The 19,742-nt window shown below is 36.3% G+C and overlaps 1 protein-coding gene across 1 annotated transcript in view; it reads left to right on the forward strand.

Moving 5' to 3' along the window:
• The first annotated feature begins 781 nt into the window (after positions 1-781).
• The window catches only part of LOC105061309 (serine carboxypeptidase 1), a 53,031-nt gene continuing 34,070 nt past the window's right edge, over positions 782-19,742 (forward strand). Inside the window, 1 exon segment of the mRNA XM_073250844.1 lies at positions 782-939. Coding sequence (XP_073106945.1) covers positions 782-939 — 158 coding nt within the window.

A 19,742-nucleotide genomic window follows, 5' to 3' on the forward strand; every position in this document is an offset into this window, starting at 1 on the left:
GAACTCTTTTGCTTCCATGCACACATCATGACCTAATTGAAGTTGAGTCAACCTTTTCCACTCTTATTTATAAAATTACATGATACCCATTTTTGTCAAGATAAGTATGCTTTTCAAGCTCTCTTGCAAGAAATTCTCACAAGAACTCTATCAAGAACTCATAATCAAATCTAGTTGTTCCACCCCATATAAGATCCTCTCTATTTTCATGATTTGCATGATGGTCAATGATGTAATGGTTACCGTGCACTGCAAATTGAGAACCATATATAAATGGCACGTTGTGTGATGCAATGAGTCCACGTTGTGTGATGCAATGGACTCATTGCATCATAGGCCATTGCATGAATCACAAATGGCCCATGACTTAAAATTGGGGCTTTCCAGTTCATCCTTGAAGGGAGATGATCCAAATTCATTGCACCCACCCTTATATAGACATGAATGAAATCATCTACCTAATTGATGAGAAGGAGTTTTGGTTCCATTAATGTAGATTTGTTGCATTCATAGTTTTCGGATACATGCATTGCATTAGCCATTCACTATAAATATTTTGCATTACCAATATAGCCAAGAAAGGAAAGCCATCTCACTAGAAATTTTAGAGTGTACAACCTAGGGTATATCCAACCATCTGCTAATGCATCCATTGGCATGTTGTTTCGCAAAGCAAGTGCCACCACAAAAATGTAAAAATCAATTCTTCTCCTCCTTAGCTCCTCTTTGGCCATATTCAAACAAAATAAAAGAAGAAGTACATAGAGAAGAGAGAAGAAGAATGATAACCATCAAGTTTCCAAGCTTTTCAATTTCTGAAATACAACGCTATGTGTTAGTGTTGTCCTTGTTGGCTCTTGTCAAAGGGGCACCAAAAAATGCAGAGGTGAAGCAGTTTCCCGGGTTTGATGGCCAACTTCCTTCAAAACACTATGCTGGGTAAGATTAAGACACTCAAACAATGTGAAATGCATGTATCATACATAAAATTTTGTTGCTACATCATGTGGGATTATAAAAATTAGGCCTACCCTACAGCCTCACCTCTAGCTAATGCTTAGGTTTAGTTTTTGTTGCTGCCAATTTTGAGATGTTAATGCAGACCACCTTCATGGGCTTGCAAGACAGTAGACAAAGATAAGAGCTTGTCGAATTGGCTCTGGTAAAGCCTTTTGATGCTTAAGTAAGAGAAGATTTTAGAGAAAAACCAAGGGAAGAAAGAATAGAGAGATAAATTCTCCTTGGCTATGTGATTTTTGTGTTATCTATTTTGTAGAGGGTCCCTAGATTTATTTTTATAGCCAAGATCTGACATCTTTAGTAGATCGTATCTCAACAAAATTGGGGTTATGCCATAACAAATTATTGATATGGCATAACAACCTTGAGGATGTGCTGTAATAGCTTGGCATGGGATGAGATTGCAAAAGCCACATGCAAATTTGAGGTGAAGGGATCGAGCTGTTTCCTTCGCAATAAGATTTTGCTTGGCTCCAATAAGTAGCTGAGCTGAGACTAGAGATATCGGCCTCGAAGATTGGCTATCTCAAGTTTGCTCATCCTAACAAAGAAGGTCCAACTAGAATACCTTAAAGAGTTTTTGTACATAGTTGGGCCACCATATGAGTCATGCATTGGACAAATCTCCTTATGCCACATTAACTTGGTCATTAAATACTATAATAGTGGCTCTCCCACTTTCAAGTTCAAAACATCTTTTTGACTTAGGAGAAGGATGTAAACCATCTATTAAACTCCATACCACTTTAATGAGGGCATTAACTCCAAAGTAGGGTCCCTTTAGGATGTGTCATGATGCTCTACCTCCGAAGGCATTGTTTGATTATTTGGAGTAACATTGGTGTGACATGTATTTGTCGATCTTGATGAGAAGATGATTGAGGGGACCAATCTAGGCTATCTAGAATTCTTTAGAGGAGGACGGTTGCGCATTGCAAATCCACCATGCTTGAGAAGGCTCTAAGCACTCCTTCAACTACTATGAGAGGAAATCCTATAAAACATATTTTCCTAATTAGTCATTCCAAATCAACTTTGGATAATGGTTCTACTACTCTTTCCCTTTCTTTTCCTCTAGGTAGTTGGCCTTCCTATTGATTCTTACTTTTTTACTTTTGTAAGATAGACTATCCTCAGTAAAAACATCTCCAAAATCATATGGAAATGCTTCATCTAGCCTTACAATAGGTTAGGGAGAAGGCCACCGAACGAAGGTCAAATTTGGATCCCCGAAGGGCGTATTGATGGATGAGAAGGATTGGACCCAAGTAGTGCTACTCATTGTGGCTGCTTGGAGGAAAAGCTCAAGGTCACTTGGCTCTATGTCTCCCATGCTGAGAAGAAATTTTCTTAGGCAATGGAGAGGTTCATGGGGTTAGGAAGCTACCAAGTGTAGCTCACTCTCATTGCTATCAAATCCTTCATGGAGGGGTTCAATGAGTGTTGAAGCTAGCTATCGAGGCTCTTTTTGTTGGCAGACTTCAACAATCATGATTTAAATAGAGACAACAATGATGAGGTTGGAAAGTGGGATACTGAAAGTGAGGTCGAGAAGCCATCAAGCCCTAACCAATTGAATTTTGTAGACCCTCTCTCCATGCTTCTTGGCACCACCATGGAGGCTCAGAACAAGGTGAAGGATGATTTTCTGAGCTGGATATCCTTCCTTGAGTTGTTAGGCTTGTAGAGTCAGAGTGCGGCCAGTCTGATTCTTTCTTTTATAATATAGTAATTTGGCTTTATTTTTGACCTACTATGTAATTACAGTATTAATGCAATGAAAGAAAATTTTTATACGTACCTCTTTGTTTGGATGATTTTCTTGAGAACATTCTAAGGACACCAAGGTTGGATAGATTAGCTAAAAATATGAATCTCCAAGGTCGGCCAAATAAGGTCAAAAAGTTGAAATAGAGCTGTAGTTAATAGAATTTAGATATTTAGGATTAGCTAAGTATGTTGAGGTGAAACCATAATGTCATAGTATCTTCAAAGACTAGTTGAGAGAGAAACATAAAGCCAAAAGATCAAAATGAAGCAAGACCATAGTAAGATAAGCTGAAATTATAAGCTAAAATGTCTTCTGAGTATGTAACATTAGAATTACATGGTCGACTGAGATTAGCAAGCATTTCATTGGCACATTTAAGAAATAATTAGAGATTGCCTTGCTAGACTAGAATATAATCCCTTGCAAGCCATTGATGAGAAGAGAATACTTGACCAAGAACAAGTGTGAGGGCCAATGGGCCTACTGAACCTCGAGGGGAGGGGGGGTGGGTAGAAGCTTGCTTGATGCTCAAGGGCCAATGGGCCTTGAGAATACATGAGGATGAGTATAAAAGCTAGTAGGTCTGCTCGAATCTCTAGGATCAATGAACATTGAGAATACATGGGGATGAGTAGGAGGGCTAGCAGACTGGCTAGTACCTCAAGGGGCAATAGGCCTTAAGTTGGCAAACTATTCAGATGATCGAGCCAAATATGCCTCTTAGATTAAGCTAGGATTTTCTAGATAGGAGATACTTTGAGGTTGCTAACTTCTATTAATTGGTGTGACCTATAATGTTCTAGCCCCTTGGGAGAAAGTTGAAATATGATTCTACTATTTATTAGCAATAAAAAAGATAGAATTTTTTTACTAGTTTTTACATCCTACCTTGGCTAGAGTAAAAACTTCTTGAGTTCCATCAGTTAGCATGGATGCTCCCAACTTGGTTGGGCTCTACCATCATTATGTTTAGGTCCTCAAGCTCCTCAGTGGAGGTTTTCAAAAGGTAGTAGCTATCATCTCGATAAGTGGTTGATTAGCATCCCACGTTTCGAGAGTTTGCCTATCTCGATTAGAGCTCTGGTGATCACTCATGCACCATCCAAGATATCCTTATCAAGCAAGGGCTTTAATCTCATCTTTTAGTTGAAGGCATCCCTTTGCATCATGCCCTTAATTTTTTATGGAATTGGCAATATTTGCCCATATCCCTCTTCTTGGTGGGGTTTGCTGCTTTAAAGAGAACATAAATAGTCTCGATCTTAGATCTCTATCAAATTTGGGTTCTTGGTGCATTGAAAGGACTATACCTCTTAAAATTACATGATGGACTCTAAGATGGTACAATGCATTTCTCTACTCAGTTGTTTTTTTTATCCGATCATCCTTCTCATAGTCTTTACCCTTATGGCCTCCTTTTCCCACTGCTTCCTTCAAGGCAGCAATAATTTACATGGCATTTATGTACTTATCCATCCAAGTTGGAAATTTGGCCAAATCCTTTGGAAGCCTCTTCTCTAAGGAGAAGCTAATGCATGAGTCTTTAACCCATTCATTAATGTGCCTATTCCAATGGAGTAGTCAAACTTGAGCACTTCTAATTCCTCGACATTGAACAAGCTTGTCGAGACTTTTCTCCATCTTTTGCTATTTGTGGAGTGATTGGAGAATTGGTGGCCAAGTTGGTTGAAGAAGTAGATTGAGCTGGATTGGATGCTTGAGTACTAGAGTCAAGTAGCCTTCCTGAGCCCAAAGTGCTTTGCCACAATATGATGGCTTTGAAGCTCTCAAGATAATCTATCGGATTTGTGGTGCCATAATAGTGCTCAAATTGGGATACTTAGAACTCCTCGAGTAGGGCTCCTCCATAATTTATTTGGTGAAAGGAGGTTCATTCATTGTCTTGAGATTGTCTCCAACTTTATCCTTTCATTTTGATTCTACATTTGAGGTCCACCTTCCACCTAGAGATTCTCCATAATCGATATGGAGAGAGATCCCCAGGATCAGAGCTAGCACTGGAAGGAGAGGGGGAGAGGCTCTGCTTCTGACCTCTTCCATGACCTTTTGGATGGAGGTGACTATTGTTTTGGGCCAAATCATCTTGCCTACCAATCTAAACTGCTAAATGAGGGGCAACCTATTATTGTAGTATATACCATCTCTATGAGAGCTTGTACCTAGCAAACTAATAGGCTAGGTTGCTTGTCATCAGTAGTCTCTTATCTGGTTGAGAGGACTAAGACCCTAGGAAGTTATATGGGAGCCATTAGACTTTAGCTAAATGGCTCTTAGGTTGTTATTCCTTCTAAGCTTCATGATTTTTCTTCTTTCATTCCTATAGACAATACTAATCAATTACCAGCAATCCTAGAACATCGAGGTGGACTGCCTCTATAGACCTATAAGACAATAGATTAGGATGAGAGCTCACTGAATTATCTCTAGTTAAGCCCTTTGATGTTGGAAAATATGTCCTAAAGCCAATCATCTAAGTGGTAGATGATTGAAATTAGTATATGAATTATCTAATAATAATAGTTATTTGGCAGGTTCATCATAAAAGTTCTATCTTCCTTAAAAGAACTCCTAAATTATGATGAAGTCCTTAAACCATAATCAATCGATAAAGGAAGATTTATCGGATGGTTTTTAAATTGTTCATGACCAAATGATAAGTTATTAACAAGGACGATAACTTATTAAGTGTAGGTCGCTGTATGCCATATACGTTGGTTGTCCTTGTAACCAAGTGGTGTGGAAACACTGGTATGGCATTCAGGTGAGATGTAGGAGTACATCTACATTGAACGTGACCAATGTAATACTCTACTGTCAAGAGTAGTTAGCTAAAGCCAATGGATATAAGTGTCCCTCCGATCTGAGATCACCATGGTGACTTGCAAGCAACTCACTGTACTTTGGTGCCAGACTATCTGTATTTTTAATATAGGTTTGAAAGATTTGTGAGTACAGTCAAGTACTTGTGAAGTCGATGTGTGAGTCAAGATGGGATTGACCACTCCTGATAAACTTCAGGAAGAGAATGTCTCTGTGTTTCAATTTAGCAAAATCTAGGTCTGGGTAATCCTCGTGAGGAGTCACGAGATTTGCAAAACTTTGAGACACAATAGAGATGACTTATATGAGTGTTGATAGTATATTTAAAGTCATCTTGAGTATTATTAGTTAAAAAGATGAATTATACGGTAATCATGGGTCAGGATTCTTAGAATATTGCTTTACATACATTCGACCTATCTGGACGTCGGGAACCATTGCTAGATGGTTACTTCGATTGGTACAGAAATTAGTTTCTGTGCCACTGACTTAGGTTCAAACTTATAAGGTCATACACATAAGAGGTTGTAACCTAATCAGATGGTTAATCGATGATTGAGAATCATTCTAAGGTTAAACGATCAATGTGATTGATGTTTGACCTAATGTAAGTGTTGCAGGAGGATCGATTAGTAATTGGATTGTTAATTGGCTCAATCTGATTGATCAATTGAGCTGAGATCAAGTCTAATTGAATTTGATTCAATTAAAATTAGTTTAAATTTAATTAGATTAAGTCTAATTGATTTATTGGATAAGCCAGTTGCAAGGGAGAACAAGTCCCTGTTCGACTAGGACTTATATGCACCTAATTCCTAATTAAGTTAGGATTTAAATCAGAATTAAATATAGTTTAATCTGATTTAATTAAATTCTTAGTTAGACTAGGATCATCATTAATTAGGTTGTAATTAATTTGGATTGGATTCAAAGAGCTTGACCTAGTCTACATAAAAATCCTAGTTAGACTAGGATTCCATCTCTTATCTTGCGCCACCTAAGAAACTCCAAGCCCACGCCACATATTTAATTCTAGATATTTTTTATATGATATCCACATCTAAGAAAAGTGATCTCACACCACTTATTCTAGAGATTTGAATCAGATTTGATTTGGTTCAATATGGAAAGTGGTTTAGATTTATTTCCTTTTTGAAAGAGTCCCTCTTCACAAGAACTCTTCTCTCCTCTCTTGCACCAACTTCCTCCAAGCCTATCCTTTCATTTTGTCACCCCTTTTCTATTTGATTTCATGCTCTCCATGAATTAGATAAGGGAAGGGATGTCCAAGAGTTGGACGCTCCATGGACTCCTTGTTAGACTAGGTCTTATGACCTAGTTTACCTTATATAAAGTTGCCACCCCATATGATAAATATAAGGAGTCAAAAATCACTGGATTATTGATAGAAAAACCAGAGGAGAAAGAGGATGGCATGGGTGGTTTGAGGTGCCAATATTCTTGGAGGAGAGTCTTCAATCAAGAGATCAAAAGTTGATGTCTTGTAGAAACAAAAAGGTAAGAGAGAAGATTATTTTCTCTTGTTATTTTCTTTTCAGATTATTCTCTCTTTATTTTATATTTTTATATGATAAAATCTAAGAGAGAAAGAGGGATGGCATGGTGGATCTATGCTCCAATGAATTGGAGCATGGTGATCTAATTTTGGACATAATCTGATCATGTTCTGATGAGAGAAAAAGAAGAAAAGAAGGTCTTCTCTTGAGGTTTCTTTTAGAACCTTTCTTCTCCATAAATCATGAGATTTTTTTATAAAAAAAATTAGATATCATAAGATCTAAAAATATGAAAAACATCTAGAGGAGAAGGTCTCCTTATGTCCTAGCATAGAGATATTCTCAGGACATCAATTGTTGATGTACTGAAAGAGAAGATCTATCTTCTCTTAGGATCTTTTTCTATTATATATTATTTTTTATTTTAAAAAGGTCAAAGGGTTTGACTTCTCCCTCATTCCTCCTCATATTCTTCATCTCTTAGAATGTTCAAGAGATCTGAAGAATATTTTTTAGATTAACCATCCGAAGAGATCCGCAAGAAGCTAGCACTTCGAGCGGATCTTCATTCGACGAACCTTCGATTTTGTTGTAGCCTCGTGTGGATCACCTTAGAGACTGGATACATGTGCGGCTTCAAAGGCAACAAAAAAAATCAATCATGGAGTTCTCAACCCCATGAAGGTAAGAGATCTGATCTCTTTTCTTATCTAGATGTGATTTAGGTTTTAGATCTAAAACTATTTTAGATCTAGAGTATTGATTTGATCAATACCAAAGCTTTTATTTTTTGATTTATAAATACAATATGACATGTTATAGGTCTTAATTTTAGGGTTTAATAATCTGATTACATGCATTTGTATATTAAATTATTTAATTTACATATTCTGCTTGTTATATTTCAAAATTATTTTGAAATTCATGCATGAAACCCTGCATCTTTTTCAATAGTAGTATCAGAGCATCTAGGTTCTTTTATAACATGTTCATGATTGTATTAAAATAAATCTAAAAAATAAAATAATGATCGCACAGACTGTAGGTTGTCCTGCTGTAAGGTTTACCCCTTACAGTGCAAAGGTTGTCCTGGTACGTTGCAATCTAGAAAATTTAAAAGAGTTTAAATAAATTTTATCATGAATATTTTAGATTAGGTCTATTTTATTTCATAAAATTTTATGTAATATATATAGATTAAAATCAGCCAAGAACAGGATCTTGTGAAGGTTCTGTTTGCTTATCGGGCCAGCTCGACCAGCAATCCAGCTTGACTGAAAAGTTGGCTCAATTATTTTTCTGACTATTTTTAATTGTTAGTATTTATTAGTAAAATAAGCCAACTTATTTTTAAAATGAGTCGACCTATTTAGTGAAACAACACTAAATTGTATTAAATCTTTCACAAGTTGAAAATAATTTTCGAAATGCTGAACCCCAACCCTCAGCCATGAACTTAATTAAAAGAATTAAGTGATTGTTTAGGATTTAGGTTTGTGATTTAAAGATCCTAAGATAATTTCATAAAACATGGATTAAAGGGTAACGGGTTAGCTTTGATCAGATCATTAACTGGGTTAGACCTAGGGTTAGATTAAATATGGACTAAGTTAAGAAATTGATCAAACCTAATTAAAAGTTAATTAGGATTAGGTCATTCCTATAGATCACTTCAATAGTTGTAGTTGATCAAGATCCATATATCTAACAAATAGACACTAATCATGGCTCAGCGGTTGAGCCCGAGTCTTTAGGTAGACCAAATCAAAACTGATAAACCAGTTGGTGTCTAAGATAAATCTGACCAGTGGTTTTTAATTGGGAGCTCACTTATCTGGCCATTTCTTATGGTATCTAAGACAAGCTTTGGCTGACCCTCCCATCGATCATACTTACTTGGCCAATGTGGTTAATCAGGTCTTGATTAGGTTGCTCATTGATTCGTGCTAACCCATGTCACATAGAAAATCAGTGAATTTGATTTCATTCAGTGAGACTGATCTAGGTGCCCATAGATCAAATTTGATCCTAATCCTTGTTAATGACTTGAGAAGTCAGTGGGAGGACTTGGTGAAGTCAGTGGGAGCAAATTGGTCCATGTCCTTTCTATCCTTAAATCACTAATAATTTTAAATCTTCTAAAATTATTAGATCCTTAAAATGATAAAGTTATGGAGATAACTGAGTCATAGCCTCCCATTAAGGTATTTGATAATGAGTCCATTAACTCAATAATCATTACAGACCCAAAGGTTTGGTGTTTGTTGACTAATGGAATTATCACTCATCATATGATGACTTGAAAGTATCTCTCTAATGGTGGTTAGGTTAGCCAACCAAAGTTGGGCTTAATCATTCGTTGGTTAGATGCACCAAGTATGGTCATGTTAATGGTTGGACCTAACCGGATCCTTACAGTGGAGGCCAAAACCTATTGATTAGGTTTTTGGGATAAAATTAAATTATTAGAAGTTGTTTGGAGAAATAATTGGTTAATGAACCTACCCGTAGATGCAGATGGGTTGGCCGACCAAAGTCAGACTTGTGTGTAGTCTATGTGAATTCTAGTACCTACTAGGAAATTAAAGTAATTCTCGAATTGAAGGTAGAGGCTACCAATTTGAATAAAATAGTGAGAGAACTTTGAGATAAAAATCCAAGTCTCTAAGCTTAAAATAATTCATATAAATTAGGTCATTGTTCTCTTTTCTCAAAATAAAGCTAAACCTTAATTGCTCCAATCGCTGTTAGACAGTGATGACTTATGGGATCTAACTTTGTTAATTAGTATCGAAAGTTGAATTTGGTTTAGTAGTACGAATGGGTTCGTATTGGGGCTTCTTAGTCCAGTCAAAATAATTAGTCCAAAATTGATCCAAATCAGGTATGTTGCTTCTACTAGAAGCAGGGTCATAGGAAAAAGAATTGTCTTGTTTCCCTTAACCATAATAGGCTGAATAAGAGAAAGGAGCAAGAGTTGCTCATCAAGGATGTTATATAATAACACCTTAAAGTTTCTCTATGTAATTCCACTACCTAGGTATTAGATACCATGATCTTATCTAATTTATTGCTAGGACTACAAGTAAGTGGAATGTTTGAAAATGGTGAGAAATTCTTGAATGTTAGGGATGGAAGTCTTATTCCAATCCTAACTTTTAGAATTTTAGAGCTTATTTTCAAATATTATCATTTAGAGTAATTGTTACTATTATCTATTATTTATCTTTGTTGGCCTTTTAGCCAAAGATGATCATCATTCATTAATAAAGGAAGATTATTGTGATATTATTATAAATAATGTTACAATAACACATGGACAATAAGGAAATGACATTTAACTTTTACACAGCCTATTAAGTGTAATGTACACACCCAAGTTAGATAATGTCATGGATGTCTATCTTTGGCTTAGTCACCTTGACAAAAATAGGGTAAACGGATTAGCTTGAAAGGGAAACCTCGACATCAATGATTGTGAATCATTGATAGCCTGTGAGTCTTGTCTTCTTGGAAAGATGATAAAGTCACCTTTTAATGGAAAAAGTGAAGGAGCTGATAAAGTTCTAAGTCTCATACATAGTGATGTATGTGGACCTGTGAACTTAAGTACCAGAGAAAGATATTAATATTTCATTACAGACGACTTATCTGAGCATGGGTGCGTCTGGACTGAATCATTTGAAATATTCAAATGATTCAATAATGAAAGATTGAAACAAACTGGATAAGGTGTTAAAACTCTTCGATCAGATCGAGAAGGCGAATACTTATCCAGTGAGTTTGTGACATATCCAGAAGAGAATTGAATTCTCTCTCAGTAGATTTCTTTTTGAAACACAGTGTATTGAAAGGAGAAGTTGAACTTTGTTAGACATGGTTCAATCTATGATAGGGTTCACTTCTCTGCCTGTTTCAGGATTGTGCTCTTGTGTGATTACCTGTTCTACTCTAAAAATATACTGAGCAAGTCTGTTGTGCAGATTTCATATGAGATATGGATCGGACATAGACCTAGACTATCTCACCTTTGGGTTTGGAGTTGATCAGCCTATGTCAAAGATTTGCATACAGATAAACTTGATTCTTGGTCCAATAGGTGTTTAAGGGTTACTAATTCTATCATGCTGAAGAACATAAGATGCTCATCAGCAGTAGGGCATTCTTTTTGGAAAGAAGTTCCTTAGAGAAGGAACTGATGCCTATCAAGTTGAACTTGGAAGTTTGACTGGTAGAAAATGAACCGACATAATCTAGTAAACCTACAGAACTGGATTTGATTAGATCAAACTCGGAGCCCATTAAACTAACACCTTTAAGGAGATCTGGTAGAGTACCGCGTTAGCTGGACAGACACTTCAGTGTCTAGGTCTGGGATGGCGATCCTATTGAGCTCGATGAGATTAACAAGGATCTGATCATCTATAGGGATGCAATGCAGTGGTCTAACTCTGAGAAGTGGCTTGGAGCCATTAAATCTAAATTGAAGTCTATGAAAATTAATAGTGTATAGACACTAGATGATTCACTTAAAGGGATAAAACTCATTAGGTGTGAATGAATTTTTCAAAAGGATCAGAGTAGCGCAGACGGGAAGGTGGAGACCTATAAAGCCCATTTTCGCTATTATCCCAGAGTTGGAACATATATTTTGAACATATGTCTTTGTTATAAACAAAGAGGAATCCTGCATTTATAAGTGAGCAAAATATTCTGTAGTGTTATTTTTTGTGTTGTTTGTGGATAAAATTCTCTTGATCGGGAATGGCATTCCTGCATTGCAAAGAATAAAGGTTTGGGTGTCATCTAATTTCTCCATGTTCAAGACTAGATATGGTATACTCACTAATGGTAGTGAGCAGATACCAGTCTGATCTAAGTAAGAACCATTGGAAGATTGTATGGATAATCCTTAAGTATTTAAAAAATACTAAAGTCCAGTGACTCAAATATGAAAATACTGACTTTAAACATGCGGATGTTTCGATTTCAGTCAGATCAAGATGACAACAAGAAAGTGTTAGATCATACCCTAATTATAGGAGCAATCTGCTGGAAAGATTCTAAGCAGGATACTTTAGCCTACTCAGTTAGTGATGTAGAGTACATCGTAGCATATGATGCTGCCATGTAAGCTGTGTAGTTGCTGAACTTCATTAGCAGGTTGGGAGTGTCATCCTCCACTGATAGTCCAGTCCTATCGTAGCACTAGAGCCATAAATCTGGCTAAAAAACTGAAGGACCAGCATACTCTGTATTGCTATCACTTTTGATTTTGGATCAGGATGACATCGATCTTTGGAAGATCGATGATAAAGAAGAACTTGACCGACCCATTTGCTGAGGCCTCGGAACTAAGAAGTTCTACGAACTCAAATGGAAGATAGGATATTTGATATCATTCTGCTTGGCTTTAGTATAAGTGAGAGTTGTTGAAAAATATGTCTTAAAGCCAATCATCTAAGTGGTAGATGATTGGAATTAGTATATGAATTATCTAATAATAATAGTTATTTGGCAGGTTCATCATAAAAGTTTTATCTTCCTTAAAAGAACTCCTAAATTATGATGAAGTTCTTAGAACCACAATCAATCGATAAAGGAGAATTTATCGGATGGTTCTTAAATTGTTCACGATCAAATGATAAGTTATTAACAAGGATGATAACTTATCAAGTGTAGGTTGCTGTATGCCATATGTGTTGGTTGCTCTCGTAACCAAGTAGTGTGAAGACACTAGTATGGCATCCAGGTGAGATGTAGGAGTACATCTGTATTGAACGTGATCAATGTAATACTCTACTATCAAGAGTAGTTAGCTAAGGCCAATGGGTATAAGTGTCCCTCTGACCTGAGATCACCACGGTGACTTGCAAGTAACTCACTGTGCTTTGGTGCCAGACTGCCTATATTTTTAATATAGATTTGAAAGATTTTTGGATACAGTCAAGTACTTATGAAATCGATGTGTAAGTCAAGATGGGATTGACCACTCCTGATTAACCTCAGGAAGAGAATGTCTCATTGTGTTTCAATTTAGCAAAACCTAGGCCTAGATAATCCTCGTGAGGAGTCACGAGATTTGCAAAATTTTGAGACACAATAAAGATGACTTATATGAGTGTTGACAGCATACTCGAAGTCATCTTGAGTATTATTGGTCAAAAGGATGAATTATATGGTAACCATGGGTCAGGGTTCTTAGAATGTTGCTTTGCATACATTAGACCTATCTGGACGTCGGAAATCATTGCTAGATGGTTACTTTGACTGGTACAAAAATTGGTTCTTGTGCTACCGACTTAGGTTCAAACCTATAGGGTCACACACATAAGAGGTTGTAACCTAATCAGATGGTTAATCGATGATTGAGAATCATTCTAAGGTTAAACGATCAATATGATTGATGTTTGACCTAATGCAAATGTTGCAGGAGGATCGATTAGCAATTGGATTGCTAATTGGCTCAATTTGATTGATCAATTGAGCTGAGATCAAGTTAATTAAATTTGATTTAATTAAAATTAGTTTAAATTTAATTGGATTAAGTCTAATTGGTTTATTGGATAAGCCAGTTGCAAGGGAGAATAAGTCCTGTTCGATTAGGACTTGTATGCACCTAATTCCTAATTAAGCTATGATTTAAATCAGAATTAAATATGATTTAATCTAATTTAATTGAACTTTTAGTTAGACTAAGATCATCATTAATTAGATTGCAATTAATCTGGATTGGGTTCAAAATGCTTGACCTAGTTTACATAAGAATCCTAGTTAGACTAGGATTTCATCTCTTATCTTGTGCCACCTAAGAAACTCCAAGCCCACGCCACATATTTAATTTCAGATATTTTTTATATGATATCCATATCTAAGGAAAGTGATCTCACACCACTTATTCTAGAGATTTGAATCAGATTTGATTTGGTTCAATATGGAAAGTGGTTTAGGTTTATTTCCTTTTTGAAAGAGTCCCTCTTCACAAGAACTCTTCTCTCCTCTCTTGCGCCAACTTCCTCCAAGCCTATCCTTTCATTTGATCACCCCTTTTATGCTTGATTTCATGCTCTCCATGAATTAGATAAGGGAAGGGGCGTCCAAGAGTTGGATGCCCCATGGACTCCTTGTTAGACTAGGTCTTATGACCTAGTTTACCTTATATAAAGTTGCCGCCCCATATGATAAATATAAGAAGTCAAAAATCATTGGATTATTGATAGAAAAATCAGAGGAGAAAGAGAATAGCATGGGTGGTTTGAGATGCCAATATCCTTGGAGGAGAGTCTTCAATTAAGAGATCAAAAGTTGATGTCTTGTAGAAATAAAAAGGTAAGAGAGAAGATTATTTTCTCTTATTATTTTTTTTCAGATTATTCTCTCTTTATTTTATATTTTTATGTGATAAAATCTGAGAGAGAAAGAGGGATGGCATGGTGGATCTATGGTCCAATGAGTTGGAGCATGGTTATCTAATTTTGGATATAATCTGATCATGTTCTGATGAGAGAAGAAGAAGAAAAGAAGATCTTCTCTTAAGGTTTCTTTTAGAACCCTTCTTCATAAATTATGAGATTTTTCTATGAGAAAAATCAGATATCATTAGATCTGAAAGTTTGAGAAACATCTAGAGGAGAAGGTCTCCTCATATCCAAGCATAGAGATATTCTCAGGACATCAATCGTTGATGTACTAAAAGAGAAGATCTGTCTTCTCTTAGGACCTTTTTCTATTACATATTATTTTTTATTTTAGGGAGGTCAAAGGGTTTGACTTCTTCCTCATTTCTCCTCATATTCTTCATCTCTTAAAATATCTAAGAGATCCGAAGAATATTTTTTAGATTAACCATCTGGAGGGATCTGCAAGAAGCTAGCACTTCAAACAGATCTTCATTTGACGAACCTTCGATTTTGTTGCAGTCTTGTGTGGATCATCTATAGAGGTCGGATGTGTGTGCGGCTCCAAAGGCAATAAAAAAAATCAACCATGGAGTTCTCAATCTGCATGAAGGTAAGAGATCTGATCTCTTCTCTTATCTAGATGTGATCTAGGTTTTAGATCTAAACTATTTTAGATCTAGGATATTGATTTGATCAATACCAAAGCTTTTATTTTTTGATTTATAAATACATTATGACATGTTATAAGTTCTAATTATAGGATTTAGTAATCTGATTACATATATTTGTATATTAAATTATTTAATTTATATATTCTACTGCGTTATATTTCAAAATTATTTTAAAATTCATGCATAAAATCCTGCACCTTTTTCCAATATTTGATGCTTAAGTCAAAGGAGATTTTAGTGAGAAACCAAACGAGAAGAAAGAATAGAGAGACAAAGTCTCCCCTGGCTATGGTGACTTTTGCATTACCTCTTTTGTAGAGGGTCTTTAGATTTATTTATAGTTAAGATCCTGCATCTCTAGCAAATCATATCTCAACAAATTCAGAATCATACTATAAGAAACTACTAACTTGGCTTAATAATCTTAAGGATATGCTATAATGATTATTGAGGCCATGAGCAAATTTGAGGTAGAGGGATCGAATTGCTTCTTTCATGGAAAGATCTTGCTTAGATTGGTAGGTGGCCAAGCTAGGCCTAGAGATATTAGTCTCAAAGGTCAATTGCCTTATATCTTCTTATCCTAACAGAGGAGGCTTAACAAGAATGCCTAGGAGAGTTTCTGGATGCATTTGAGGCACCACTTGAGTCATAAGCTGGACAAATCTTATAGTGCCACATACCTTGGTCATTAAATGCTAAAATAGTTTTCAAAGCCTAGAGATATTGGTCTTGGACATTGGCTACCTCATGTTTACTTGTCCCAACAAAGTAAGCCTAACTAGAATGCCTAGGAGGTTTCTAGATGTATTTATTCCACAACAAGAGTCATAAGCTAGACAAATCTTATCATTTCACATCACCTTGGTCATTAAATGCTAAAATAGTATTTATTAGTTAGCCTAATAAAAGAGAAAGTTGTTCTATTCATGTTGTTACTGCTGATCCTAGGACACCATAATGGATTTCCTTCCTAGACCTATGAGATAACAGATAAAGGTGATAGCTTAATGAGCTAGACCCTCCAATGCTTAATTTAAAGAGGGTTTGAGGTGCAAATAAAGGAAGGGAGAAAGAATAGAGGGATAGGGTCTCCCCTAGATATGGTGATTTTTGTATTACCTTTTAGTAGAGGGCTTTTAGGTTTTTTTATAGTTAGAATCTTGAATCTTCAACCAATCATATCTCAACAAACTTAGGATCATTTCATGACAAACTACTATTGCAGTATAACAACCTTGAAAATATGCTATAACATCTTGGTGCATGGTAGAATTGCTAGGGTCATACATTTATTTGTAGCAAAGGGATTGAGTAGCTTCCTTCATGGGGGGATTGTGCTTGACTTGGATCAATGACTGAGATTATTGAGCTGAGCCAAGGGATGTTAGTCTCAAAGGTCGTCACTTCTAGTCTACTCATTCTAGTGCCTAAGTTAGTCTAAGGAGACATGATTAGAATGTCTTAGAGAATTTCTAGATGTGCTTGGGCTGATATTCGAGTCGTGAGCGGGACAAATATCCCCAGCCATGTCATGATGGCTGTAAAATGCCATATCTGGCCCCCATTTCCTTAGTTGAGTTGAGAATAGAAGCTTGGCTCAAGGAAGTAGTCAATCTGGAAGCTCGATGATATGCCTTGTGAAGTCAGCTCTAGATGCTCGATGCTCAACTCATGATTTCAAATCCTCCATCAATATATGTGGTGCTTAGAATCCCATGCTTCGATCATGACTAATCACTTCGAATCTATAGTCCATCATTCCATATTTTAATGGTGTCCCTTCGTATACTACCCATAGGGCATGTGCTATTTCCTGTATGGCAAGGCCAAAGAGCACGATCTCTGCTAGGAGTTTGGTGAAAAAGGGCTTTCATCTAGGTTGCAAACTTGGCAACATCTGCTCCATCTACTATGTTATAAAGTGGAGGTGATGGCTTCTCTTCTCCTTCTTCTTCACCTCCATCTTTCACCTTGAGTGTCTAGGATCAGAGCCCAAAGTTCTCCTATCCTAAGTAGCTATTTATAGAGTGCTCTTTGTTGTTCTGTGTAAGTATATCCTCCTCATCCTCACCATCCATTGGGTCATCTACTTGACAACCTACACCCATTAGAGTTAGGATAAATGGGTTAGGTGGAGTTCTCCCCAAGACCACCCTCGATCAAATTAGATGGACATATAATATTGTAGGCTTTGTAGGGCTTCCCTTGCCCTTCCTCAATGAGAGGGTCTTTGAGAAAAGGGTGGACCATTAGGACTTATATGAGGACATCCTTATGGTATTATCGAGGATCCTCATTTACCCATTCATTATCAAGTTATTAGGTACTTATGATTTAGCCCCCACATAGCTCATCCCCAACTATTGGTGGAGGATAGTGGGTTTTATTTGTTTTTGTGCTCTTCATAATTTTAGGTTTAGTGAAGATCCTTTTAGATTTTTTTTTAAAAATTTTGAAGAAGTATGCTATCGAGGGTGGTGGTGGTACTTGACTATCAAGGTATTTTTTGATTATCTCTCTCTAATCATTGGCCTGTCCTTGAAAGAAAGTGCCCTATAAGCCAATCACATATGAGATATGATGGAATATTTTCTATATCATGTTCCATGTAATAACATTATTTATTTATGAAATAAATGAGGTATTGATTCATCATTATAGCTGTATCTTATTGTGTTTAAGATTATGATGAATTTTATAGATTAAAAAAATAATTTTAGGATCATAAAAAGATCATGACTGTGAAATCTAAAGTTTTAAAATTCTAATTTAAAATATTCTTGATCGTAGGAATATTGAGTCGGAGATCAATATTTTGAAAAGACTAACACATTCTATATATGCTCAATGAAGAGGATGACTGATTTCATAAGTCACTTGTTTGAGACACTAATACAAGAAAGTGGATGCTCATTAAAAAATAAATTCACTGAATTAACTTACCGATAAAGAATATCTTATGAAGCTTTATTTGTATATCAAAAGATAGTTGTCTAAGTGAGAGTTGTGTAAATAATCCTTAGATCTGAGATCACCATAAAATCTTGTGCACATGAATTTATATTTTGATTCATACTCAGGCATGACATAAAGATATGTATGGGATGTTCTGGATATAGTGAAATATGTATGGAGATTGTGAGTCGGTCAATAAAGAATTGATCACTCCTAATAAGAGAAGATGATATCCTATGCATTCTCATCTCTAGATGACTCAGTAAATCTTTGGTTAAAGCAGGATGAAGATCAAAAAATATTTCTAATGCTTCATCATTGGAGTCATCACTGATTGATAGAAAATCGATATGAATGTGTTTTGAGTTTGACATGATTCCACACTCATGAACATATTCAGGATGTAAGGATGATTGAAGAATTGAATTACATGGTAACTTACCACTAAAGGGTATATTTGATATTTTTATTAAATTTTATATCTTTTAGATAGTCATGATATATTGCTAGATGTCAATCTTGATTTATAGATTTATTGAATTAAAGTGTTTAATTCAATCTCTAATTAGAAAGAGTTCTAATTGCTAAACTCGAGTCAGCACAGTTTGGACCTTAATCAATTAGAAAGGTTCTCATCAAATTAGGTCAACTTATATCTGAACCTACTGCTGACTAAATATGAAACCTAATGGGTCATAAATATTAAGGATTTGATCAAGGATCTATTAAATATGGTTGATTGAAATTTTGGATCCAATCGGGTTGTCGATAAGCATGCTAGCATGTGTGGCAAACCCTAGCTCCTTGAGTGATCAAATTTGATCAGATATCTTGCTTGTTGGCTAATCTAATTTGGTGAGTACTTGGATTAGGTAAAGCCACCTAGAGGCAGCCCAAAAAGGGGTGCCTAATGCCTTATCCATGTTTTTGGTTGGAGTCCCAAGGGCTTGGGACTCGGGGCGCTAAAAAAGAAGAAGGGCGCACACCCTCATCTTTTTTGGCATGCAGAAGGACTAGAGTCCTTTTGCTTCGGGTCTCTAACCCATGTGGCATCTTGATTAGACTCTTAACCTCCTAGGCACACTTTTTAAAGGATGAAAAGGCCTTGGAATGGGTGTGGGATGCCCTAGTTTCCTTGGCACGTATGGGTGATCTGCAGATCATGCGAAGGGGTGCCTAAAGAGTCCTTCTACTTTAGGCAGAAGGAGGCACTTCTTATCTACTTATTAGGTCTTTTGAATTTAGATTTGAATGCCCTGACCACATGGCAAGTTTTGGATTTATTTGAAGTCAGAAGGGATGCCATAAGCACCCTTTTTTCTTGGCATGCGTGTGGGAGTGGAGTGGAACACCGTATCGAGTCCTGATGAGTCCTTCTACTTGAAGACTCTCAGGTTATCTGATATGCTCTATCTGATGGAGTGTGGCTTCTCATCTAGCACCCCTTCATATCCTATATAAAGGGATCTGCAGATGGGTTAAGGCATTCAATTCAGACAAGCCTTATCCACTCCCTTTCTCCCTCTCTTACAATTCTAGGTCATTACGACAAAATTTGTGTTAG

The sequence above is a fragment of the Elaeis guineensis genome, chromosome 1 (genome assembly GCF_000442705.2).
Source record: "Elaeis guineensis isolate ETL-2024a chromosome 1, EG11, whole genome shotgun sequence".
Taxonomy (NCBI): Eukaryota; Viridiplantae; Streptophyta; class Magnoliopsida; order Arecales; family Arecaceae; genus Elaeis; species Elaeis guineensis.